Source organism: Carassius carassius, chromosome 45, assembly GCF_963082965.1.
Source record: "Carassius carassius chromosome 45, fCarCar2.1, whole genome shotgun sequence".
Taxonomy (NCBI): domain Eukaryota; kingdom Metazoa; phylum Chordata; class Actinopteri; order Cypriniformes; family Cyprinidae; genus Carassius; species Carassius carassius.
The window spans coordinates 10,364,401-10,386,643 of NC_081799.1; the positions used below are offsets into that span (position 1 = coordinate 10,364,401).

Below are 22,243 nucleotides of genomic sequence, written 5' to 3' on the forward strand. Positions count from 1 at the left end.
CTCGTTATGGCTACCGTGTTTGTTGTTAAATAAACAAAATGATTCACCGTTTTGATTCAGATTTATAGCCTAAAGAAAATAAAACAATAGTTTTGACATAAAGCCTAAATGAGCATATTTCCCCATACTCAGGTGATTAAGGGTTAGTAAGTAAGGGGTTAAATGTTAAGTATGTACCCATTCACTTATAAATGTTGTGTGTGGTGTCTAAACAATTAAAAATATATATATATATAACTTTTTAAAATCAGTTTTACTATACATCTTTTACAATAGGACGCTTCTCTATTTGACCACTGGGTGACAATGCTGGATTACTGTTTATTAATTCTCTCCTATTCATAATTATAACCTGCTCCTCCCTGTGTGTCTCTATACTGTCTGGATATAAAACAATATACACTTCATCAAGATAAACGGATTATACTAGCGGATAATTGAATATCGATGCATATAACTGGGTTAGATCTGTGCTTAAAACTACACTACCCACAAATATATGTGCTGAACAGATGCCGCCATGTTATAGGAAATCCGTTTGCACTGTGGATTAGAGTTTAATCCGCAAAAAAAGAGTCAGGGCGACTCAGAGGATCAAACAAGAAAGTAGAAAGACAAATCAGCGAGACACAAAATGTGAGCGTTACAATAAACACGAACCAGAATACACATTTACCATACATAAGCCACTGAGGTCGCTTGACAAAAACAGGCAACATCTTGTGCAGAGCCTTTTTTATTGTCGCTTGCCGCTCACTCCGCCACCCCTCCTTCATAGAGATACAGTCTGAGTCATTTTTTGGATTCGGTTCTTTTGAACAGTTCGTTTTAAAGAACCAGTTCAACGACCGATTTAGTGATTCTTTTACGTCAATACGTGTTGCGTCACCTGCGTGGCATAACATGTTTAGTCATTTGTAAACATATTTTGCAGTAACAACTAATTTTTGTTATTTGTTTGAATAAAAAAGTTGTTAATGTGTCCAGATTGATTGAGGTGCCTTACGCATTTCCAGTTATTTTGATTAGGAATAGTTAAAATGTTATTAGTAGATTATTTAAATAAACGCACTCATCAGTTCTTGGCTCATTGTGAACAGGACACGTCCAAAACAGACGGTTCTTGGTTCAGTGAGTCGGTTGACTCGAGAATCGATGCAGTCATTTTTGTCAACGAACCGTTCAGACAGGAATTACGAACAGGTTCAAACGATTCCCTAAAAAAAGATCCGACTCAAGCGAACGATTCTTTCACGAGTCGGACATCGCTACTCCCTCAGAGAAATTGACAGCAGCTGGGTCGCCTGTGTGAGCAAACCCGAAGGACAGACACGGCAGAAAATAAAACTCTGCCGTTTCAGTGGGCTCCCCCTTCCCCTTTCCCCCACCGTTTGAGCGTTCATATCACCAAACCGACCCGGACGAGCGCTCTGACTCCGTTTCCCCGCTCTTACAGCGGAGCGGTCAGGACTTTTCTTCCTCGCGAACTGAGACGTCAGTAGCTTAGCTGAGCTAACAGGCTAACGCGACTAGCTGGGTTCAGCTACAAGGAGGAATTACAATTGTTCCACCAAGATACACTGAAGGATGTCGGGGAAGGAGCAGAATAAACAATCCACCACCGAACGGCTCGTCAAAGGTACGTTTTCTATGTGAAACTGTACGTTTTTATTCATTTCGCCTGTTGTGTGTTAGCTAACCCGCGCTGGTAGCTGATGGGTGACATTCAGTTTGTGTAATATAAATCTAAGCAAGTCAGGACATCTGTTGTGTTGACTGAGTTTTGGATAACTTAAAAAGTCTAATGAGACATGTTGACGGTTATTTTGACAGGTTGGCTCAGGGAGCACGGGATGAATTGGCATGAATTAAACGAGATCAATTAAGTTTTAAGCTCTAGTGTGCAAACATCAGGTAGAAGCAAAGCTGTTATTATTAGTGAATCAGACCATTATAGGGATATTAGTGGGAATGCATGATACTCAGAGTGGTCTGGATATGCAAAACCATTGGGATTCATGAAACTGAAACTGCCAAAGCTGTGTCAAGTATAAAAAAATAAACATTTGATTTTGCATTGCAGGTGTTTTTCTGTGTTACTATAGAAGCATATATTACTATAGGACTATACATATATAATCTTAAAACTACAATTTTGTAGTTATATTTTATTTAATATTTTTAAAATCGAAATTTGGCTAGCTTTATGCATGTGTATTTCAGAAATCCCATAGGTTGCATTCACCATTGCACAACAATTAATTCACTGTAGTACAATTGCTTTCATCCTTTTTCTTCCTCCTCCTTTAGGGTTTAGGCAACATCGGTGAGAACTGTCACTTCAGCTTTACTCTTTTGTCCGAGCTAGAACTAAACTAATTGAAGTTATCCATGTGATCTCAATTAACCTCATACTTCTAATCCTACTTTAGGACTAGAAAAAGGGATTGACCCTTGGGTAGGTGATGAATTTGTTGCATTTAAGCATCAACTCCTTATCAAGGGCTCATGAGAGGTGAGACAGAGTACTACAACTTATTGGATCATTAGGTCTGTGGCTTCATGGGTATAAAGGCACCCAGGGAACTATGACTTGTTTTTGATTAAAACTAGTGTGTCCGCTGAAATATATAGTGTGCTCTTTCCTCTCAGTCCCTTATGTGCTGCTGTCAGCTCGCTGTGTTTTGGCTGATCGGGCTCAATTAGACAGTCTCTGTAATGAGCTGATAGCACTGGGCTCTTTAGTAGTCTAGTTCTGCATCCGTAATGACTTGCATCTCCATTCCCAAGTCAGACCATTCAGTTATCTAAATCGCTACAGACAAAAAAAAACCCTCCTCATTAAAAAGAACTGACTCTCTTTCTGTCTAGAATCCATCTTCTTCTTTTCTGCAGGAACAGGAGCATTTCAGCTCCAAATTGGTTCCAGGTTTCACTGAATGCCTCCTTTCAGTTTAAGCACTCCAACACCTGGATTTTACGCCACACGTATGCGTAATCGCAGGCTGTCTGAAAAAAAGGTTTTTGTGGGATTTGTTTTGTAAGCTACGATGGACAGACATCTGCATTGAGAGAGGTTTGAACTGGAGAATTATAGTCCGATGTATATATGCATGCAGTTTATTTACATAGCGCTTCACACAGTAGAGATTGTTCATAGCAGCTTCACAGTGTTAAACAAGGAAGTAACAGAATCAGTGATGCCAACTTCATCGCATATGGGGCAGTTATACAAAAAATCAGGACAGCGGAGAGGGAATATTGTATGATTCAAGTGTTAATTGTAGATTGTTAGCACCTTGAAAGCTCTACTACCCAGTGACCAATCAGTGTCGTGCGCCAGCACTCTTCTACCACGTCTGCGATAATTCTGTTTTAGCATATTTTCTGGCTGATGAGAGATGAATTCAATCGGCTCGAGTGTTAAAAAATGAAAAAAGCTTGTTGAGAGCATGCCGGCCTGTCGTTTCGTCCATTGTGTTTGGAAGGTAAAATGACTAAGGCTTGTTTAAAAGGACTATAAGCTCTGCGAGAATGAACTCCAGCATGATTGAAGTGCTGAGTGGGAGTTGAGGTTCTCTCCAAGGCCGTGTCTTGATGAGTCCTCCCACAGTTAAAGCACGGAGCGTGGGGAATCAAGGATCGCAGCGGCACTTTTCGACTGCACACTCATCAGCCCAGCTGTGCTAGGAACAGTGCGATGGAGGCGGAGGAAAGATGAGGTTAAGTGCCTTTAAAAGCTTTGCTAGACATTTCTACGCAACTCTTTTCTCACTTTCCCCTGCTGAGAATGGCGGACAGTAGGGTGGTTGTTGCGTTGTGCATTTAAACATGGGTCAGCAGTCAGTTGAAAGCTTGAAAGGTTAGAATGAAAGAGCAGTTCAAGCTGGGTTGCTGTCTGTGGCATTTTTTTATTAAACATTTTTTGGAGGGGGGACATCAAGACCATGCCCACCCTGAAATCATATCACCATCTAATGTAATTCATCTGGAAATTAGTGCGTTATGCAGCTGATGCTATAAGTGTTGGACACCTGTCAGGTTGATGGTGAATTTGATGTTTTGAACTTTTGGCTTATTTACAGATAGAAACTAGAGCTGTCAGGGTCAGCGTCACCCTGCTTGTGTAATTATTCTGTCCTCATGCATGATTAACGGACCTCAGGCCCCGTCTCTTACCCTTTCACCAAGACTTTTCTCTCTAAGATCACTCATACCGCCCAAGATAGCTCTCATCATCCTTGCTGAGAACCTCAAAGTCCATGTGTTTTCTTACCTAGTGCATTCTCTAATATCAGCCCCCCAAAAACAAAAAAAAAAAACAAAAAAAAACAGTTTGATAAAACCACAGATCAGACTGAACACAGGAAGTTACGCCTTTTCTAGCTTCCTTATTAATATACATGCGGTCTGGTCCAAAAGTCTCTTAAAGGGATAGTCCACACCAAAATTCTGCAACGGTTTTGTCCATACAACAAACAAATGTATATTTGAAGCCATTTAGATCTTAAATGGTTGGACAGCTATGAAGTGAACAAGTGCAAAAGCAGTGGGTGTCTTTTTATTCTCGAAAGCTGACCTCCTTTTAACTGGGCCTTTATTGAGTTGGGTTTTGACATCATCAAGGGACACAAGTGTAGTACAGTCGCCTCACTGCTGGGTAAATACATATGTTTGATACTTTGATATAGGGTTGGGTAATGTCTACAAAATTGGCGTCGGCCAGTGACTGTAGTGAAACATCGTGATGGACGATGACATCGGGGGGAGGGGAGTTAGGGGGTTTGCCCGAAGAGGGAATCCATATTCAGAAGGGCACAGAAAACAAATAATGATTGCTAACGGTTGCCTGCTACATTACAGTACATAACATTTCACATACTACATTAAGAGTAAGGAGAGATGGCTGAGAACGATGGCGAATGGTAAGTACTACCGTTCCATAGTGTAAACGGAGTATGTTTGATCGCAAATCTCAAAAGTGAAAGTGAAACTAAAATGCGATCATGCATTCCAAAAGCAGTTTCAGTGCCAGGCGTAATAGTGGCTCCCTGATGCCCGCAATTTATATACAATATAATTACCCAATGATACAGGCCTTACTGCGAGAGAAAGTATTGAAAATGTATTTTCCTCCCATCTTGTATTTATACCCTTTACGGTTTCTGTTAGGGCTGCACGATGTGTCATTTAAGCATCGATATCGTGATGTACGAATCCACGATAGTCACATCGCAGGATGTGCGATGTAGGCTGTCGTAGTTGATCCGTTATTCATTAACTGTACGGGCCGGCTGCTCCCCGGCCCTTGACGAATGTGATTCGTGGATTAATTGCACAGCTTAACCATCATAGAGTGAAAGTTTAAGTCCTGTCAGTTTAACAGGGCGAGAGAGAGAGTGCGAGAGCAAGCGAGAGAGAGTGCGAGAGCAAGCGAGAGAGGGAGAGAGAGCAAGCGAGAGAGGGAGAGAGAGCAAGCGAGAGAGGGAGAGAGAGCGCGTGAGAGAGAGAGAGAGAGAGAGAGAGAGAAAGTGCGTGCGAGAGAGAGAGAGAGAGAGAGAGTGTGAGAGTGAGTCCCGGCCGCACTCTCACCATCTTCAAACAACACGAGCACTGTCTTGATCTCTCTCCCTCGCGCATATTAATCAATTGACACGATGGTGTCGATGTTTAAATCATTTAAAATGAGAATGTAAGTGTGCTCACCCCATTTTTGTTTGTAAGAAAAAATTAGATTAGATTTCATATCGCAATATATATCGCAGAAAAATAAAATATCGCAATGTCATTTTTTCCCAATATCGTGCAGCCCTAGTTTCTGTAGTAGGCCTACACATAATTTTCTTTTCGAACACGGTATTGGGCGGATTGCAGGGGTGGGGCGGGGGTTGCTGGGTCACGAGGCTGGCTCAACATTATGTCTATCATCCATCACCAATGGACAAGGGCATCGTCTATCGGCCCAACCCTACTTTGATAGTAAAATCCCCCTCCTGCCCTTAGGGCTTCATTTTCACATGCAAATGCACCACACTGAGCGATTACACATTTTCGCTGCCATCGCCATAGAAGGGCGAACTCCACCCTCCAGCCAGATAACAGCCCTGTTACAGCTTTAGTTAAAACAGGCAAATGAGCAGGTGTTCTTCCTTTTTTCTGTCAGGCATGAAAGATTTGTTGTTTTCTCTTCCTTATACTGGCATGCAACAAGAACAACACCCTCTGATGGTTTCTGCCTGAACAGAATCTAAAATCATCAAAAATCGGTTGGTTTTGCAAACCCAAACCGATTCTTTGCTCCTAATTCCACCACTGGAGTCCCTTAAAGGTTCCTAGTCATCTGAGCTCGAAGCTTTATTGTGGTCTATCATGCCTGTGGTCCCAGTGCTGAAAGCCATGGCTGTCGGCCATACCCACATTCTTCTGGAGAGCGAGCTTTGCCAACCTGGCCTGTGACCCTGGCGGAGAGGATTGCGATGCCAACAGCTGGCCTTCTACCCCACCCCGACTTCAGGACCTAACTTCCCAACTCCTCTTAGACTAGTTTAAATGTTGTGGAATTCCTGCAACTGAAAATAGCTCGAGGCTCAGGGGGTTGCAGAGCGGTTCTAGCAGGCATTTGTTTGCATGCTGCCCGCCTCAGCGCTCACCCATGCACACGGTGTCTGAATGTAAAATCCCAGCCCCCAGGTTGTTGAGGGTTTATTTAAGCTGTCTTCTCCATGACAGTGAGGGCTTCATGTCTTCTTAACAAGACCTGTGCGTGGTGGTTGGGGGAAGGGACGGACCAGCTGTGGCTATGTGTGTTCTGATAACCCACATAGCTTTGTGGGAGAGTCCCAAATCCTGACCAATAACAGTAACCGTTATTATCATGCATAAGTTTAACTTTTTAGCTACTGGCTGTCAGCTTGGCATCGCATTTCAGGCACCCTCGTAACTGCGAACTGTATGTTTTCAGTTACAAAAAAGTGAATTGAGTAATAATGCGTCATCTTGCAACCATGAGGTTTCACACATCAATTTACTTTGCCTGTATTCTGGCAAAGACGTTAAGGTAAACCAGCTGATGTCATTTCGTCAGTTCACTCACGCATTCACATGTCATAAAAAGTTAATGAAATTATCTGATAATGAAAACCATAATGTCACCGTGTATTTGGGTTGCATCGTTTTTAAGGTTTGGGCTGTTCAAAATCTGTAATGCTTAATAATAAAGATAAGCACGCTAAAATAATAAAGATAAGCACGCTAAAATAAACAAGGCAGAAGATACTTGTCATGTTGACCTACAAAAAAATGGGCTAAAAAGAGACTTGGGAGTGGGCTGTCTTTAGCAAATGTTTAGCAACTGTTCAGAATACCTTAGCAACTGTATAACACTTTAGCATCATTGCAAAGAGTTTTGCAAAGGCAAGCTCTAGGAATGTTCAAAACTGCATATTTTTTTTCCAACAGCTAGTATTAAAATGATTAGGCTGAATGATTAGCTGGTTTTAGGTTCTGAAATGTCAAAATCTAGTTTGACAGACAAGCTTTCGAGTTACTTGTGAAGGAAGCCTGAGAGTGGCATGTTAAGAAACTCTTGGGCTGAGAGATTTTTATTTGGAGTAACACCGTAGCAAATTTTTCTGCTTTTGGTTCAGCACTTTTGTCACACACCATCTGGCTTAGAAATTGTAGAGAAGTTGCGCTTCCTTAACTTGGAGACACTTCGGTCAACAGATGCTGTGATAGACTCCGAGACTTCACCACACTGTTATCGACTGCACGGTCGTGACTGTGAACATGCTGCTTTAAATTTAGACATTTGTTGCGATGCTCTATCTGGTAGTTCCAAATCAATATGGGATCTGAATTGCTCTGGCACAAAGCTGTAATCCATTTTGTACAGTCAAAATGGCTAAAACGTGTATAATGTCTTGTTGTATGTACATTATTACCTCTCTGAAGTATGAAATGTTTGCCAGCAGGGTTTCCCTGTGACTAACAAGACTGTAAAAAGTGAGTCTTTCTTTCTCTTTCCTGCAGCAGTGCCGTACCCTCCCACGACGCGGCTCACCATGAAAGAGCTGTACGAGGACGGCAAGCCCAAGGTGGAGCTTTTGAAGAGCCACCTGGTGAAAGAGGGCCGTCTGGAGGAAGACGCGGCCTTACGCATCATCAACGATGGCGCCAACATCCTCCGCCACGAGAAATGCATGCTGGAAGTGGAGGCACCCATCACAGGTAGGGTGTTGCACACTTGATGACTCAATGTGTGGCAACGCTACAAACCTGTCATGATTCACAACCAGTATCTACATTCAGGATGTGGTCCTCACAGGATCTTCGTTACACCTAATGTCGTACAATCACAGAAAAACATGATGCCCACTGGCGATGTTACTCGCCCATAAGCTTTCTCATAAACTAGAGTTAGTTTACAGCGATATGGTTCCCCTCAAATAGAGGGTTATCTTAGACCAATCAAAGTACCCTCAAGGTTCTGCGGTTACTTGATCGGGCATCTCTGATATCATCATTAATCTTTAGGTTTAGTTTTAACCCCGACTTAATCCTCAAACCAGCAAGAAGAGCATGATTATTTTCATACAGAGCTAGTCTTCCACAGCAACCCTTAATGTGGTTGTTCTGTAAAGGTCAGAGAAACAGTTGCATCCTAGACACTCTCTCTCTCTCTCACACACCCCCACACTTTAATTCCCCAGCAGAGGCCACAGGAAACCCCCAGCACTCGCCATACACTCGAGCAAACACACAAACAGGTGTGTGGATATAAATGGGCACGTCGTCTATCCATATCTTCCCCCTCCCTCAACCCCCACCCCGCACTCTCTCATGTCTTTCGTAACTTCTTTTCGATAATTGGCTTGAAAGAGAAAACCGAAGAAATTGTGGCATGAATAATTGAGATGTTGTTTCTGCCTAAAACATTTTACCTTGTGGAGGTTTAAGCAGGAATAGGGTTGGTTTGGCCACATCCTGTTTGTGGCAATCACTATTGATGTGTTTCACTCAGCCATTTTGAGTGGACCTAGTATTAGTACACTTCCTTTTAGTGGTTGTAATATTTGTGCACCTTCAGTTGCTCAAATTTTAAATGGAAAGTTCACCCAAAAATGAAAATTCTTTCATTAATTACTTACGCTCATGCCATTCCAGACCCGTAAGACCTTTGTTCATCTTTGGAAGACAGATTAAGATATTTTTGATGAAACATGAGTTTTCTGACCCTGCATAGACATGGATGGACCATGTTCAAGGCCCAGAAAGGTAGTAAGGACATCGTTAAAATAGTCCATATGACATCATTTGTTCAACCGTAAATTTAATTTGTGTTCCAAAGATGAACCAAGGTCTTACAGGTTTGGAACATGAGGGTGAGTAATTAAAGACTTTGAATTAATTAATTTTCATTTTTGGGTGAACTATCGCTTTAAGATTTCTTCTCCCATCTTGAGCTCATTAAGACACGTCCTTGACCTCCTTGCGTGTACTCAATGTCTGATATTTCTTCATTTCTTTCTGCGATGTTCTCCAATGTTTTTGTTTTGGCCACATCCTCTCAATGATGTCACTGTTTTAGTTGTTTCAACTTCAAGTGTTTGTCTTAACGTGTTTTGTCTCTGTCTTCAGTGTGCGGAGATGTCCATGGGCAGTTTTTTGACCTGATGAAGCTCTTTGAGGTGGGGGGTTCCCCGCACAATACACGATATCTATTTTTGGGAGACTATGTGGATCGAGGCTATTTCAGTATTGAGGTGAGTGTATTCTGTAAAATAGGGTTAAGTGGTACACATCTGTGTTTCTGTCTTGTAATGCCTAAAAAAGCATAATTAAAGGAATGCTACAAGTTCAATACATATTAAGCTCTCAATACGCATTATATATTAAGATCAGCAGTATCAGTGGCATGCTGTCGATTATCATAGAAAATGATCTCAGATTGCTCCTCAAGTTCACAGAAAAAGCATGGACACTTACAAAAGAAGTCCATGGAGCAAAACGGGAAAAAAAAAATACAATTTGCTAATTTTCTTGAACGGACAGCATAAATAATTTATATTATAGTTGCAAACTTAACAGTAACATGACTGGTTTAATTGATCACACAGTGACCTCAATTACATACCAAGTTTAACTACCCAAATATTTATTTATCCAAAATATAAAGACAAAAATTTATTTGTTTTTGTAAAAAAAAGAAAAAAAAAAAAGAATGGTGCATCTCTAGCTTGCTACAAAAGCTGTCAATAGAGCCAAATTTGTTTTGAATCCAGAACAACTTTTTATATATATATATATATATATATATATATATATATATATATATATGAGGCTAGTTTTGTTTAAATCTGTTTATAGTCTCTATACAAAGTCTTTTAAATCTTCAAGGCCTCTTGAACACATCTTTGCCGAATAAACACATCTTGCTCATTGTAGACACTTGAGACGTTCACATTTAATATAACTTGGCCCTCAGTGAATGCCATGTGGCAGTGCAATTCAAACAGCCTCTGTTGTAGCAGCATGCATTGTGATGCAATCAGCATGTCACCTCTGCCTGTAACACTGTATCATCATTGTAAAGCAGCCACAATGATGAAGCAGATGGCATTAAAGGATTATTGATCCCGCCGTTCTGCAGGCAAGAAAACGTGCTTCTCAACAACAAAGTTACGTGTAAATTGTTAAAGAAATCTTCTGGTCCAGTTTATCAGCTGGCGTCTTTTATATCATTGGCCTTGATGTCTGATGTTGCTCTGAATGGGCCAGCAAGTGCAAGTCCTCAAAAAGCTTCCACCTCTGCACCACGCTTTGGTTGCAAAGTTCAGGGACGTGAGAAATGTCATGGTTAAAAGAAGCGGCGTAAGCGAGCGGACACACCGCTGCTCAATACCATCAAACACAGCTGAGGGTCCGGGGCCACCAGCCACCTGAGACTCATAGAAAGAGAGTGTGTGTTTCACAACAAAGGCCACACTGAGTTCCTCCACCCTCCCTGGACATCACAGACCAAAAGCACTGAACTTCAGTCATCCGCCACACCACCTGCTAATGCCCTCTGACTGGGACGCTGCAGTCATCAAACGCTTTCGTAGGTTACACCACCAGACTTTGCTCCACCCTGAAACCCAGTGCTGTGTGGAGAACGCTTCATTTTCAGTGTTTCTTTCAGTGTAGGGCTTGATGAAACCGACAACTGCTGGCCCTCTTTAAAGATGACTGCAACCTAATCACAGACTGTCTTTCCTGAAAGGATGGAGAAAGAATTGTGTATTTTGCAGATTAACACAGAAATCCTGTTCACTGTTACGCAGCGGTGTTCTGTGGGTAATCTAACCATGTGTGAACTGTAAAGCCTTGCGGGTGTTTAATTGGATCGTGGATATGAGCTAATGGAGCACGCAGAGTGACTGACAGGTTACGATTTGAAGCAAGCATTAATAACTTCAGGCAGGTTAGCTACACCATTTCAGAGCTTGGGGTTGAGAGATGATATCAGAAGTAGATGTGTAATGATTAAAATCATAGTTTTGCTTAACTCGGCAAAGTGTTCTCTGTCTGCTCAGATGTGTTTGTGGTTCAGCATGTTTGGATTGTACATCAGCTTCAGTTTCTTAAGTTCTTATCTGCCACTTGTAGACTCTAGCTTGCTGCTTCAGGTAAACTTACTGTATACAGTTATTAAAAAAAGTTTCCAATAAGATTTTTATTTCTTTTGTTTTTGAGAGAAGTCACTTATGCTCACCAAGGCTGCATTTATTTGACCAAAAATAGTTAACCACAAATACTAAAAATATTGTAAAATGAAATGTATTCCTTTGATGCAAAGCAGAATTTTCAGCATCATTACTACAGTCTCAAGGGTGAAGGGTCACATGATCCTCCAGAGTCCTTGTAATATTTTGGTTTCTTATTATCAGTGTTAAAAACAGCTGTGCTTCTCAATATTTTTGTGGAAGCCATGACTCTTTTAAAAGAAAGTTCGAAAGAACAGCATTTCTTTGGAATCTGTTGTGACATTATGAATATCTTTCCTCTAACTTTTGAGCAATTTCATGCATTATTGCATAAAAGTATTCAGATAAAAAAATAAATCATAAACTCTGTTGACGTCAATGTGTATGTCAAGGATGTTTTTTATTACTCTTACTCTATTAACCCAATAAAGTATTTTTAGCAATATTTTTACCTGGAAGTGTTTTTGTAATGTGTGTTTCATTAAAAGTGACTTATATTATTAATAATAATAAAATGTAATATATATATATTAATAATAATATATATAATAATATATATATATATATATATATATATATATATATATATATATATATATATATATATATATATATATATATATATATATATATTCAGTTTTGTGAAAAAATGTCTAAATTCTTTGAAAAAATGTTTATTGATATGACCATTTGAACTGGAAGGATAGTCAGCCCCAATTCGACAGTGTGCTCTTTTAAACCGCCACAGTGACAAATGAAGTCAGTCGTTCAAGTATTCTCTGCATGAAGAAAAATTGCATACCATATGACCTATTGTGTTACACAATGATTTTAATTTTTCTGTGATCTATTTCTTTAATAAAACATCAGGAGTAATGGAGGTATAATCCTCTTAAACCATGAACCTGCTGTGTCGTGGCCTTCCAGCATATTAGTTAGAGCCGAATCAGAATGCTAATGATTGTGTTCGGCAGCATTGTGTTTGTTTAGGCTTGACTGAACATATTTTTCCATTTCTACTTGAATATTCGTTTCTTTACCACATGCTCCATACTGACACTTAGCACTGGGTGATTGCAACTATCTTATGTGTGAACTGCATATGTTACTATTCAATATACTCAAGATTAAAATGTCACCAAATGTACAAGAGAGACCTAGCCTGCAGGATGTCTAGTGCTTCGAAAACGACTCTGACCACACTGAGAAAAATCGGTTTCAAAGTTTCGGTGACCTGGATTTTCATTATTTGAGCTCTAGGAATTGATATGCATGCACACACAAAAAACTGAAGTATGAGCGCCATTGTGCGAAACGGAATAGGGATATATGATAACATTGTGTGTGCTGTTTTTGTGACATGCTTTTTCTCTTTGCATCTGCAGTGTGTGCTCTATCTGTGGGCCCTAAAGATCAACCACCCGACCACCCTCTTCCTCCTCAGAGGCAACCACGAGTGTCGGCATCTCACGGAGTACTTCACCTTTAAACAAGAATGTAAGCTCAGCTCTTTAGAAACTCGGAGCGTGTGTGTGTGTGTAAACGTTATCAAGAGAATGAAATGAGATTTTGCCACATCCTATCATTCAAGTCTGTCATGGCAATTTTTTCCCCATTACCATCGTGACATCCCGAGAGAGAGATGGTGTCAGGGGAGTATTGGATGCTGGGCCACAGGCTCAAAGCTCAATCACATCCCTCAGCGCTCGTCAGGGCTCTTCACTCCCCACTTAGATTTACATCGGGCCAGTCATGACAGACGCTGACAGCTAACTGAAACCTGCACATCGAACGGCTGCCTGCTTTCCACCAGCAGCTGATGATCAGCAGACCCACACAGAGGCTGTGCAAAATTGCAACACCCTTCATTCAGCAAGTTGTATAAATCCCTCGTTGACTTAGGTGTTTATTAAATATTTTGGCTAATGTAACTTTGCTTCCAGCTGCCACTATGCAGTTTTCTCAGCCCTCGTTTTTACAATGTTACATTTTACTATGATTAAAAGTGTGTGGGTTATTATTACTATTATTATTTATCTTTTTTTTTCTTCTTTTTTTTTGGACAGTTTATATTAAACCATATCAATTTATATCATAGCTAATACAATAAAAAAGTAATTAGAAATTAGCTATTATTTGTAGTCTTCAATTTGCACAATGCTTGGAGGAAAACTTTGATCAAGATTTAGATTTTTGTTATTAGAATTTTTATAAATGTAAATTTTTTAAATTTAATTTACAAATTGTATATATATTTGTAAAATATATTATATATATTTTATATATATATATATCTATCTAATTAGGGCTGTTAATCGAATTAATCAAACTAAATTTGGCTGTGAAAGTATCCCCAAAATATAATTTTGTTAAGCTATTATTGTCTTAAATAGAATATGGAACATAAAAGTAGATCATTTGATATACATTTCAGTATTTTTGTCACAGTGAAAGTCACTGGTGACCAAAACAGCTGAGTTACCAGCATTCTTCCAAATAACTTACTTTCTGTTGTACAAAAGAAAGTAAGTTATTCAGGTTTGAAACAACATGAGGGTGAGTAAATGACAGAATTTATTTATTTTTGGTGGACTATCCCTTTAAAGTTTTTATTTTTTATTTAAAAAAAATTAAATAATTGAAATGATACTGTAAAAAAGAAACTGAAACTACCAGCAGGTGGCTGTAAATGTTTTTATGAGTCGATTTGTTCAAACGGCTGATTCACTCGGGAATGAAGTAGACTGCTTTCTCTACGAATGGGCATTTGAATCATTGGTTCACACGATTCGTTCAAAATGCAGATTTTGCAGAAACTAGACACTGCTGTGTTGCTCAGACGCACAACAGTTCTGCTGTGGCTTTAGGTAATATTTTCATTGGCAAAATTGTATAAAAACACACAATATTGAGTTTAAAATATAACACAATTTTAACTTATTTGCTGAACTGTTGTATTAAATCACATTTGCACTTGTTCTTCGTTACAAAAACAGTACTCATGTGAAACTGCTCTCGCTGTTGGTGTGGTATCGCTTATCATATGATATAAATATGATGCAAACTCATACAAGGGTATTTTTTGCCCCAATATTTAGAATTTTAGGGCATAACTGCCTTTACAGAGTTGTTGCCAAGTCAAATAAAGTTTGATCGATTATCAAATTAATCGTTAGTTGCATACCTGATAGGTAACAAAACCTTGACCTTCAATTCATATCCACAAAACCACCAAAAACTCTCCAATGAAAACTCCCTAATTTAGCCAATCAGGAACCACCCAGTGGCCTAGTTCGAGGCTGCTGTTTCTTCATCCAGCTAATCAAAGGGCCTTTGATAATGATGTGCTACTTCACCACTTGCTGGCTCATTGCCATGTTGTTCTTTGCTCATCACGAGGAAGCCTGTTTCTCATCTGTCAGTGCTGCTGTTTACAATACGCAGCACAGCTGGCCCATTCTAAAATGTCAGGATTTAACGACGGTATGCGGCCCATGTTCCTCATGTAACGTGTGTCTGGCCTCAGCCTCCTTTAATCAGCCTCCCACTGCGCTGCTTTCCTCAGTTCATCCCAATTAGCACGCGGGTCTGCTGCAACATCACCTAACAAGGCATGCAACATCCTCCTCCTCCTCCATCTATTCCGTCAGCCTTGGAAAGTTGGCAAGCGTCAGTCTGCCCTCACCCACCCAGTATTACTGTGATATGTCATACGGACAGTGTGACAGCCTTGGCTTGAAAAGCTCATTCACTCCGTTTGGAGATACATGGATGTTTTTATTGTGGTTCTCTAATCGCAGGCAAGATTAAGTACTCAGAGCGTGTGTATGATGCCTGCATGGATGCCTTTGACTGCCTTCCTCTGGCTGCTCTGCTCAACCAGCAGTTCCTGTGTGTTCACGGAGGCCTGTCCCCTGAGATCACCTGCCTTGATGACATCCGGAAAGTAAGAAAGATGTGGGGCTGTTGTATTGTGTGTGTCATACTCATGATAGGACAGTATTGGAAGGTGCAAAATTTGTTATGTAGGTGATGCTTGTTTCACCGTTGTGATGATTCTTTAAAGGGGATGAATTTAGACATGCAACTTCTCATAGGGAGTTGTACCACAAAACGAGCAAGATGTCAACATGCTGAAACCCTCTCTGAGAAGTTACATCTTTAAACTGATCTACTTTTAAAGCACTGCAGCTAAGAATATTCAAGCTAAAAAAAGAGAGATGTAAAATCTCTATAAACTCACTATTCTACTTCACCATTCGAAATGATCAACTAGCAACCATCTTGAGCCATTCCTATTCATTATTATTAATATTATTATTATTAATACATATGTAAATGCTTACATTTATTATAGTAATGATTTATATAAATATTATGATCTACATAAATAGTAATAGTAAATAGTACTTATTACTATATTAGAAAATAGATGTTTAGGATGGTTGCCTTATTTTGAGCCTTCCAATTTATTTTAATATTATTATATGTAATAAACATTGAAACACCTCAGTTGTTGATAAATATATATATATATATTATTTATTTATTTTTTTCATTAAATGGATGCATTATTTTCAGTGCTGTGGAAAGTTACTTTTAAAAGTAATGCATTACAATATTGCGTTACTCCCTAAAAAAGTAACTAATTATGTTACTTAGTTACTTTTTATGGAAAGTAATGCGTTACTTTCATGTTACTTTTTAAATATGAGCAGGGCTTGATTGTTTTGAAAATAAAAAGTTCTATTTATAGCAAATGTAAAAGCCCGTTCACACCAAAAAATGTAATGAATAAACCTCAGGCTGAAGGAAAAGTACATTCACGTCTGTACAGTAGAACACAGAAGAAGGTTCAACACTCTTCAGCAATAAAAAAATAATGGAGCACAATTGTTAGTTTATCTAAAGTCATTTTTGCTTATTAGTATGGTTGAACTGGATCCTCAAAGGTCAGCAGCAAAGACTTTAGTTAATAAAATGAGATTAGATACATTTGTGTTATGTAACATATTTAATTATTGCAGGTTTGTCTTATTCTGAGTTTGCATTTCATTGTTTTAATTAATTTTGAAGAATATGAATCTGTTTTTTTCGTGAGTGGGATAAATTCATTCAAATTCACATTTAGTCTAGACCTACATCATGTTCACGCAGCACACACAATGCCTCTGTACTACCAATTTCTCCCAATATGGGGACAGGAGATTTAACAGTCAATAAATGGGAAATTAAAGTATCTCTGGCGTTACTTTTTTGAAAAAGGATTAAGCCATAATATGCTTTCAGTTTTAGTTCTTTTGACATACTGTGTCAAAGCATAATGGCCAAAACCACAACTTTAAAGACCTTTTATGTAAGAATAAGTTTCAATATAATTTAAAAACCATACTTTTTGCCTGGAAGACCTATCGTTTCATATCGTCATGTGACCACAATAATATCGAGGCAGCTTTGCTATCGCGATACCACGATATTGATAATATTGTTACATCTCTAGTATAAACACAAATTTAGTTAAAACCCTTTTTGGTATATTTGTAAAAAATCCTTAATTTAGTTATTTCCTTATTAATATGTGCTTTGATAAGATGATGGTTTGCTCAGTGCTTTTAATAATTATACTTGACGTCATTAAAAATCTGTCACTGATTTGTACATTTTAAGCAAATGCAAACAGATTGAATGTGTTTTGTTGTGGTGATGGATAAGATGGTGCTGCTGAACACAAATGCAGGGTTTTTGAGTTCTGATTGTTTGTTTTGCACTGTTGTGCTGCAGTTAGACCGGTTTAAAGAGCCTCCAGCTTTCGGGCCGATGTGCGACCTGCTGTGGTCTGACCCTGGCGAGGAATACGGCAGCGAAAAGAGCTCGGAGCACTTTTGTCACAACAGTGTGAGAGGATGTTCCTATTTCTACAGGTACTCCAGCTGACAGTCTGCCCACATGCACATTTGTTTGAAAGCTGCCTACACAATCCCCGTTCGCAGTCGCACCTCTCAGTGTTAGTCATGCCGTTCTGAGTGATGGACTGCTGGAATCGCTAATTACACCTCTTTCTCTGTCTTTAACAGTTACCCTGCAGTATGTGACTTTCTGATGAATAATAACTTGTTGTCAGTTATAAGAGCACATGAAGCCCAAGACGCAGGGTGAGTACACTGCACACCACACTCATAAAGCTCTGAACTGAATGCAAACAGCTCTTACTGACAATGTCACTGACCCCCTTAGGTATCGAATGTACAGAAAAAGTCAGACGACAGGCTTCCCCTCTTTAATCACAATCTTCTCTGCACCAAACTATTTAGATGTGTATAACAATAAAGGTAAGAGCTCTTAAGACAGTTTTGAGCCAGTGCCATTGTGCTGAGCTGTTTAATTTGTGCCCTTATGCAATAAATTCATGCAGTCCAGATATACATAGCTAATTTTTTTACAATTTAAAGTCTCTCAGGATTTATGACTCTTTATTACTTTGATTTTTATTTTTTTAATTCTTTAACCCATCAAGCTGCTGTGTTGAAATACGAGAACAACGTCATGAACATCCGGCAGTTCAATTGCTCTCCTCACCCGTACTGGCTGCCCAACTTCATGGACGTGTTCACATGGTCACTGCCCTTCGTCGGGGAGAAAGGTAAAGAGCAAATTCTTTTACATTGATTTTGACATCAGAAATGCATTTGCAAAACTATAGGATGTGGTTTTAGAAATTAGTTTTACTGTGCATCAATTCTGATGGTTTATTGATTGTCATGGAAACGTTCAGACAAATTGTCTGGATGGAGTAACCAAATGCATATCTGTACTCAATTTTAATATCATCCCATCATCAGCCTGTGAGATTGCGGATACACGATATTACCATGCTAATTTATTAAATTATTTATTTACTTAGTTTCTCTGCCTGAAAGTGAACCAACTCCAGCATAAGTCTAAAAGCAACGTAATATTTTTAATGACTGAATTTGTATTTAAAGGGGTGGTTCGGGATTTTTGACATCGGACCTCATTTTTAAGTCAGCCTGGTTGTTATTCATCAGTGGAGACATTTTTTTTTTTTTTAATTATCCAGTCTTTATATTTGGGTAGATAGCCGATGCTAGGCTAGCGCGAGTCAATGGGTATATGTTAGCCAGCCATTAAAAACAGTTTTACCCGCTCCACAGTGCACCAAACGCAAATCAATTATAACACTAGACTATCGATGCAAATGTCCATTGATAGAATAATGTTAGAAATCAAACTTACCTTTCATCACATTGCATTAGTTATAATTTGTTCCCTGTAATCATAAGCCTTGTCGACAGCAGCAGCGGAGTGATATTGATTACCTAGGCAACCGAGTGAGCCGGTCCACACATGACGCAAGTGTATTTACCTGCCGCTGGCACACTGATCATTACTAACCGGAGCAAAGTAAAATTCCGCAGCGGCTGAGAAACTAGTTCCTTTAGGATCATTGAGATGAAAGGTAAGTTTGATTTCTAACATTATTCTCTCAACGGACATTTGCATCGATAGCCTAGTGTTATAATTGATTTGTGTTTGGTGCACTGTGGAGTGGGTAAAACGGTTTTTAATGGCTGGCTAACATATACCCATTGACTCGCGCTAGCCTAGCATCGGCCAACTATCCAAATATAAGGACTGGATAATTTAAAAAAAAAAATGTCTCCACTGATGAATAACAAACAGGCTGACCTAAAAATGAGGTCCGATGTCAAAAATCCCGAACCACCCTTTTAACATGATAACATATTAATAGAAACACCTTAAGTTTCTTATAATTAATTATAATGCTTACATTTCCTCAGTTATTCAAAAAGCAGCTACAGAAAACGGGCAAAGAACATCATCACACTAAAAAACATAAAAATACTCCCATTATAATCTGTGAATCTACACCGTATGATGAATAAATCTCTTATACTTACATCACCCGAACATCTGCACTGTTCATTCAGCGAGTGCACGATACTTCATCTAAACGCCTCTGATTGGCCATTGCATTCATAAACTCAGCATAATAGTGGGATTGGTTATAACAAACAATACTGTGAAAACGCGGAAAAATAAATATAATGCAACAAATAAGCCCTAATATTAATTGGATAGTATTACTAGACTAATAATAATAATCATCTTGTGATCATCAAAGGCATCAGCCACAGGCAATATCTCTGACTATCATTAATACTCAATACAATCGTCTATTGGCACAACCCTCATCTTTACATAATGATCATATGTTGAAAACTATGTTGCATGTGATTTTAAAGCCTAAGCGTGTAATTAATGGTAGAAGTATGGTGTTTAAAGAGCGTATGTTAAAGTTGGCCTTCTCTCATTTGCTCTCAGTAACCGAGATGCTGGTCAACGTGTTAAGCATCTGCTCAGATGATGAGCTGATGTCTGAGGGAGACGACACATGTGAAGGTAAGAACTTGAAAAGTTACCTCTCGTGGATGGGTCTGTGTTTTGCGCTTTTGTTTCTTTGTGGCTTTTTGTAAACCCCAAATAAATTCAGTTGAGCCCCACTGTGGTCTTATAGAGGTTGAGGATATAAGCAAAAACTTTTGGGGTTGGTAAGAAGTCTCTTAGTTAAGTTTAGGTATTGGGTAGGATTAAGGATGTAGAATATTGTCATGCAAAATATGTGCTAATAAACAGCCAGTACGTTAATTATTGACATGCTAGTAAACTACTAGTTAATAGTGGGAATTGACCCCTATACCAAAGTGTCACCAGTTTTTTATTTCCCATTCAGGAACTTCAATAATACACATTTACTTCAATTAAAATGTAAAACGTGTGCTCCGTTAACTTCATCACTTAAATGTCTTCCTTTGATTTCTTTTGTCTTCTCAACATGGATTTCAACTCTGTTAAATATCCCAGAATGCCTCTTTTCTCATCAAACAATAGTTCTCTGATTAGTGTGTAATAGTCCTCAGCGCATAACCCATATATTTCTATTTAGGACACTATATTCTTGTGTGCAAGTTGCTTTAAATAAGAACTCCGCATTAATTGTGTGATTTTTTTTTTTTTTTTTTTTTTTTTTTTTTTTAAATGGGCTTCCTGCTCTATTATGAAGATATAAAACTGCAGAGAAAGGATGTACATAAACAGTGCTTGTTTTATACTTCATCAATGCCTTCAAAGCATATTCTTTTTGCTGTCAAGTTATCAGTGAATCAAATATATTCCTAACCTTCTACCTAGACATGCATTGCCCTTAGCGGCTAAGCTGAGACCACCTGTGTCTCCATTCGTTCACTTCATTAATTTAAAATTAATTCCTGCTCTTAACACAAGAGCTGTGAAGTACAGTGATGCCTCTTCTGCTGTAATGAAACCAGATGAACCCGTTCTGAACACCCACCCCCCACCACCCCACATCTGAGGAGCTGTCATGAAGGAATACAGTGTCCCATTTACTGTTCTTGATGCCCATTTGATTTGTCCTTCTTTTTTTTGAATGGTGCATAATTTTAACTTGGCCTGACATACTTCCTCTGTGAGCCTTTGAGTTTTGAAATGGGGTTTATTTATTTCTTATGGGAGTTCAGGATGTAATGGCTCATTTGATCTGCAGTACGTTTGACTCATCAGATAGGACTAGTGTGCAGATAATGATGTCGATTAAAGTAGTTCGTAGAATCTACAAGGTTTCAAGTAGACAGATATAGACAGCAAAATGATTCCCATAAATAAAATCTCTGTCCCTCCCCATTTGTGCATGTTTGTGGCAGGTGGCACCCCGGCAGTCCGCAAGGAGGTGATCCGAAATAAGATTCGTGCCATTGGCAAGATGGCCAGAGTGTTTTCTGTTCTTAGGTGAATATACACACTTAGCGTACAAATCCCTCATGGCCAAGGATTTTACACACCCACACACACCCACACACGCGCACTCTGTTCTGAACATCTGAGATGTGGCCCTATTCTTTAAAAGCAAAAGCAACAGTATTTGATACAAGTGGTATCAGAAAGAGAGGTTTATAAAATATGAATATTACATACCAGGTAGATCTGTCTTTCTCTATGTATTATTTTTGTTATGTGTAAATATAATACATATGGCACATATGTATGTATATCATTTTATTTATTTATTTATTTAAAAAATGCCAGGTCAATAAGTCTCCTTAAAATATCAGATAATTTGACTTTTTTTATTACGAGATATGACTATATCAGGTCATAATTTTACATGGTGCGTCTCCCCATATATATATATATATATATATATATATATATATATATATATTTTTGTTTGACATAAATGCAGAAAGTCAACTTAAAACATGATGCTTTCTTGAAAATATTCATCAGGACACTTTATTTGAAATGGTAGCTGATTTTGTATCCCTTAACCGTGTGTGGGTGTGTTTTCAGAGAGGAGAACGAGAGTGTGTTGCAGTTAAAGGGCTTGACCCCCACTGGGACGTTGCCTGTGGGTGTGCTGTCAGGAGGCAGACAGACCC

The 22,243-nt window shown here is 38.9% G+C and overlaps 1 protein-coding gene across 1 annotated transcript in view; it reads left to right on the forward strand.

The window, feature by feature from the left end:
* Positions 1-1,231: 1,231 nt before the first annotated feature.
* Positions 1,232-22,243, forward strand: part of LOC132127759 (serine/threonine-protein phosphatase 2B catalytic subunit gamma isoform-like) — a 24,984-nt gene continuing 3,972 nt past the window's right edge. The window contains exons 1-12 of the mRNA XM_059539836.1: positions 1,232-1,639; positions 8,032-8,229; positions 9,640-9,764; positions 13,133-13,244; positions 15,548-15,693; positions 17,529-17,668; positions 17,822-17,899; positions 17,982-18,076; positions 18,262-18,387; positions 20,112-20,189; positions 21,509-21,593; positions 22,155-22,241. Coding sequence (XP_059395819.1) covers positions 1,588-1,639; positions 8,032-8,229; positions 9,640-9,764; positions 13,133-13,244; positions 15,548-15,693; positions 17,529-17,668; positions 17,822-17,899; positions 17,982-18,076; positions 18,262-18,387; positions 20,112-20,189; positions 21,509-21,593; positions 22,155-22,241 — 1,322 coding nt within the window. The 5' untranslated portion in view covers positions 1,232-1,587. The remainder of the gene's footprint in view (positions 1,640-8,031; positions 8,230-9,639; positions 9,765-13,132; positions 13,245-15,547; positions 15,694-17,528; positions 17,669-17,821; positions 17,900-17,981; positions 18,077-18,261; positions 18,388-20,111; positions 20,190-21,508; positions 21,594-22,154; positions 22,242-22,243) is intronic.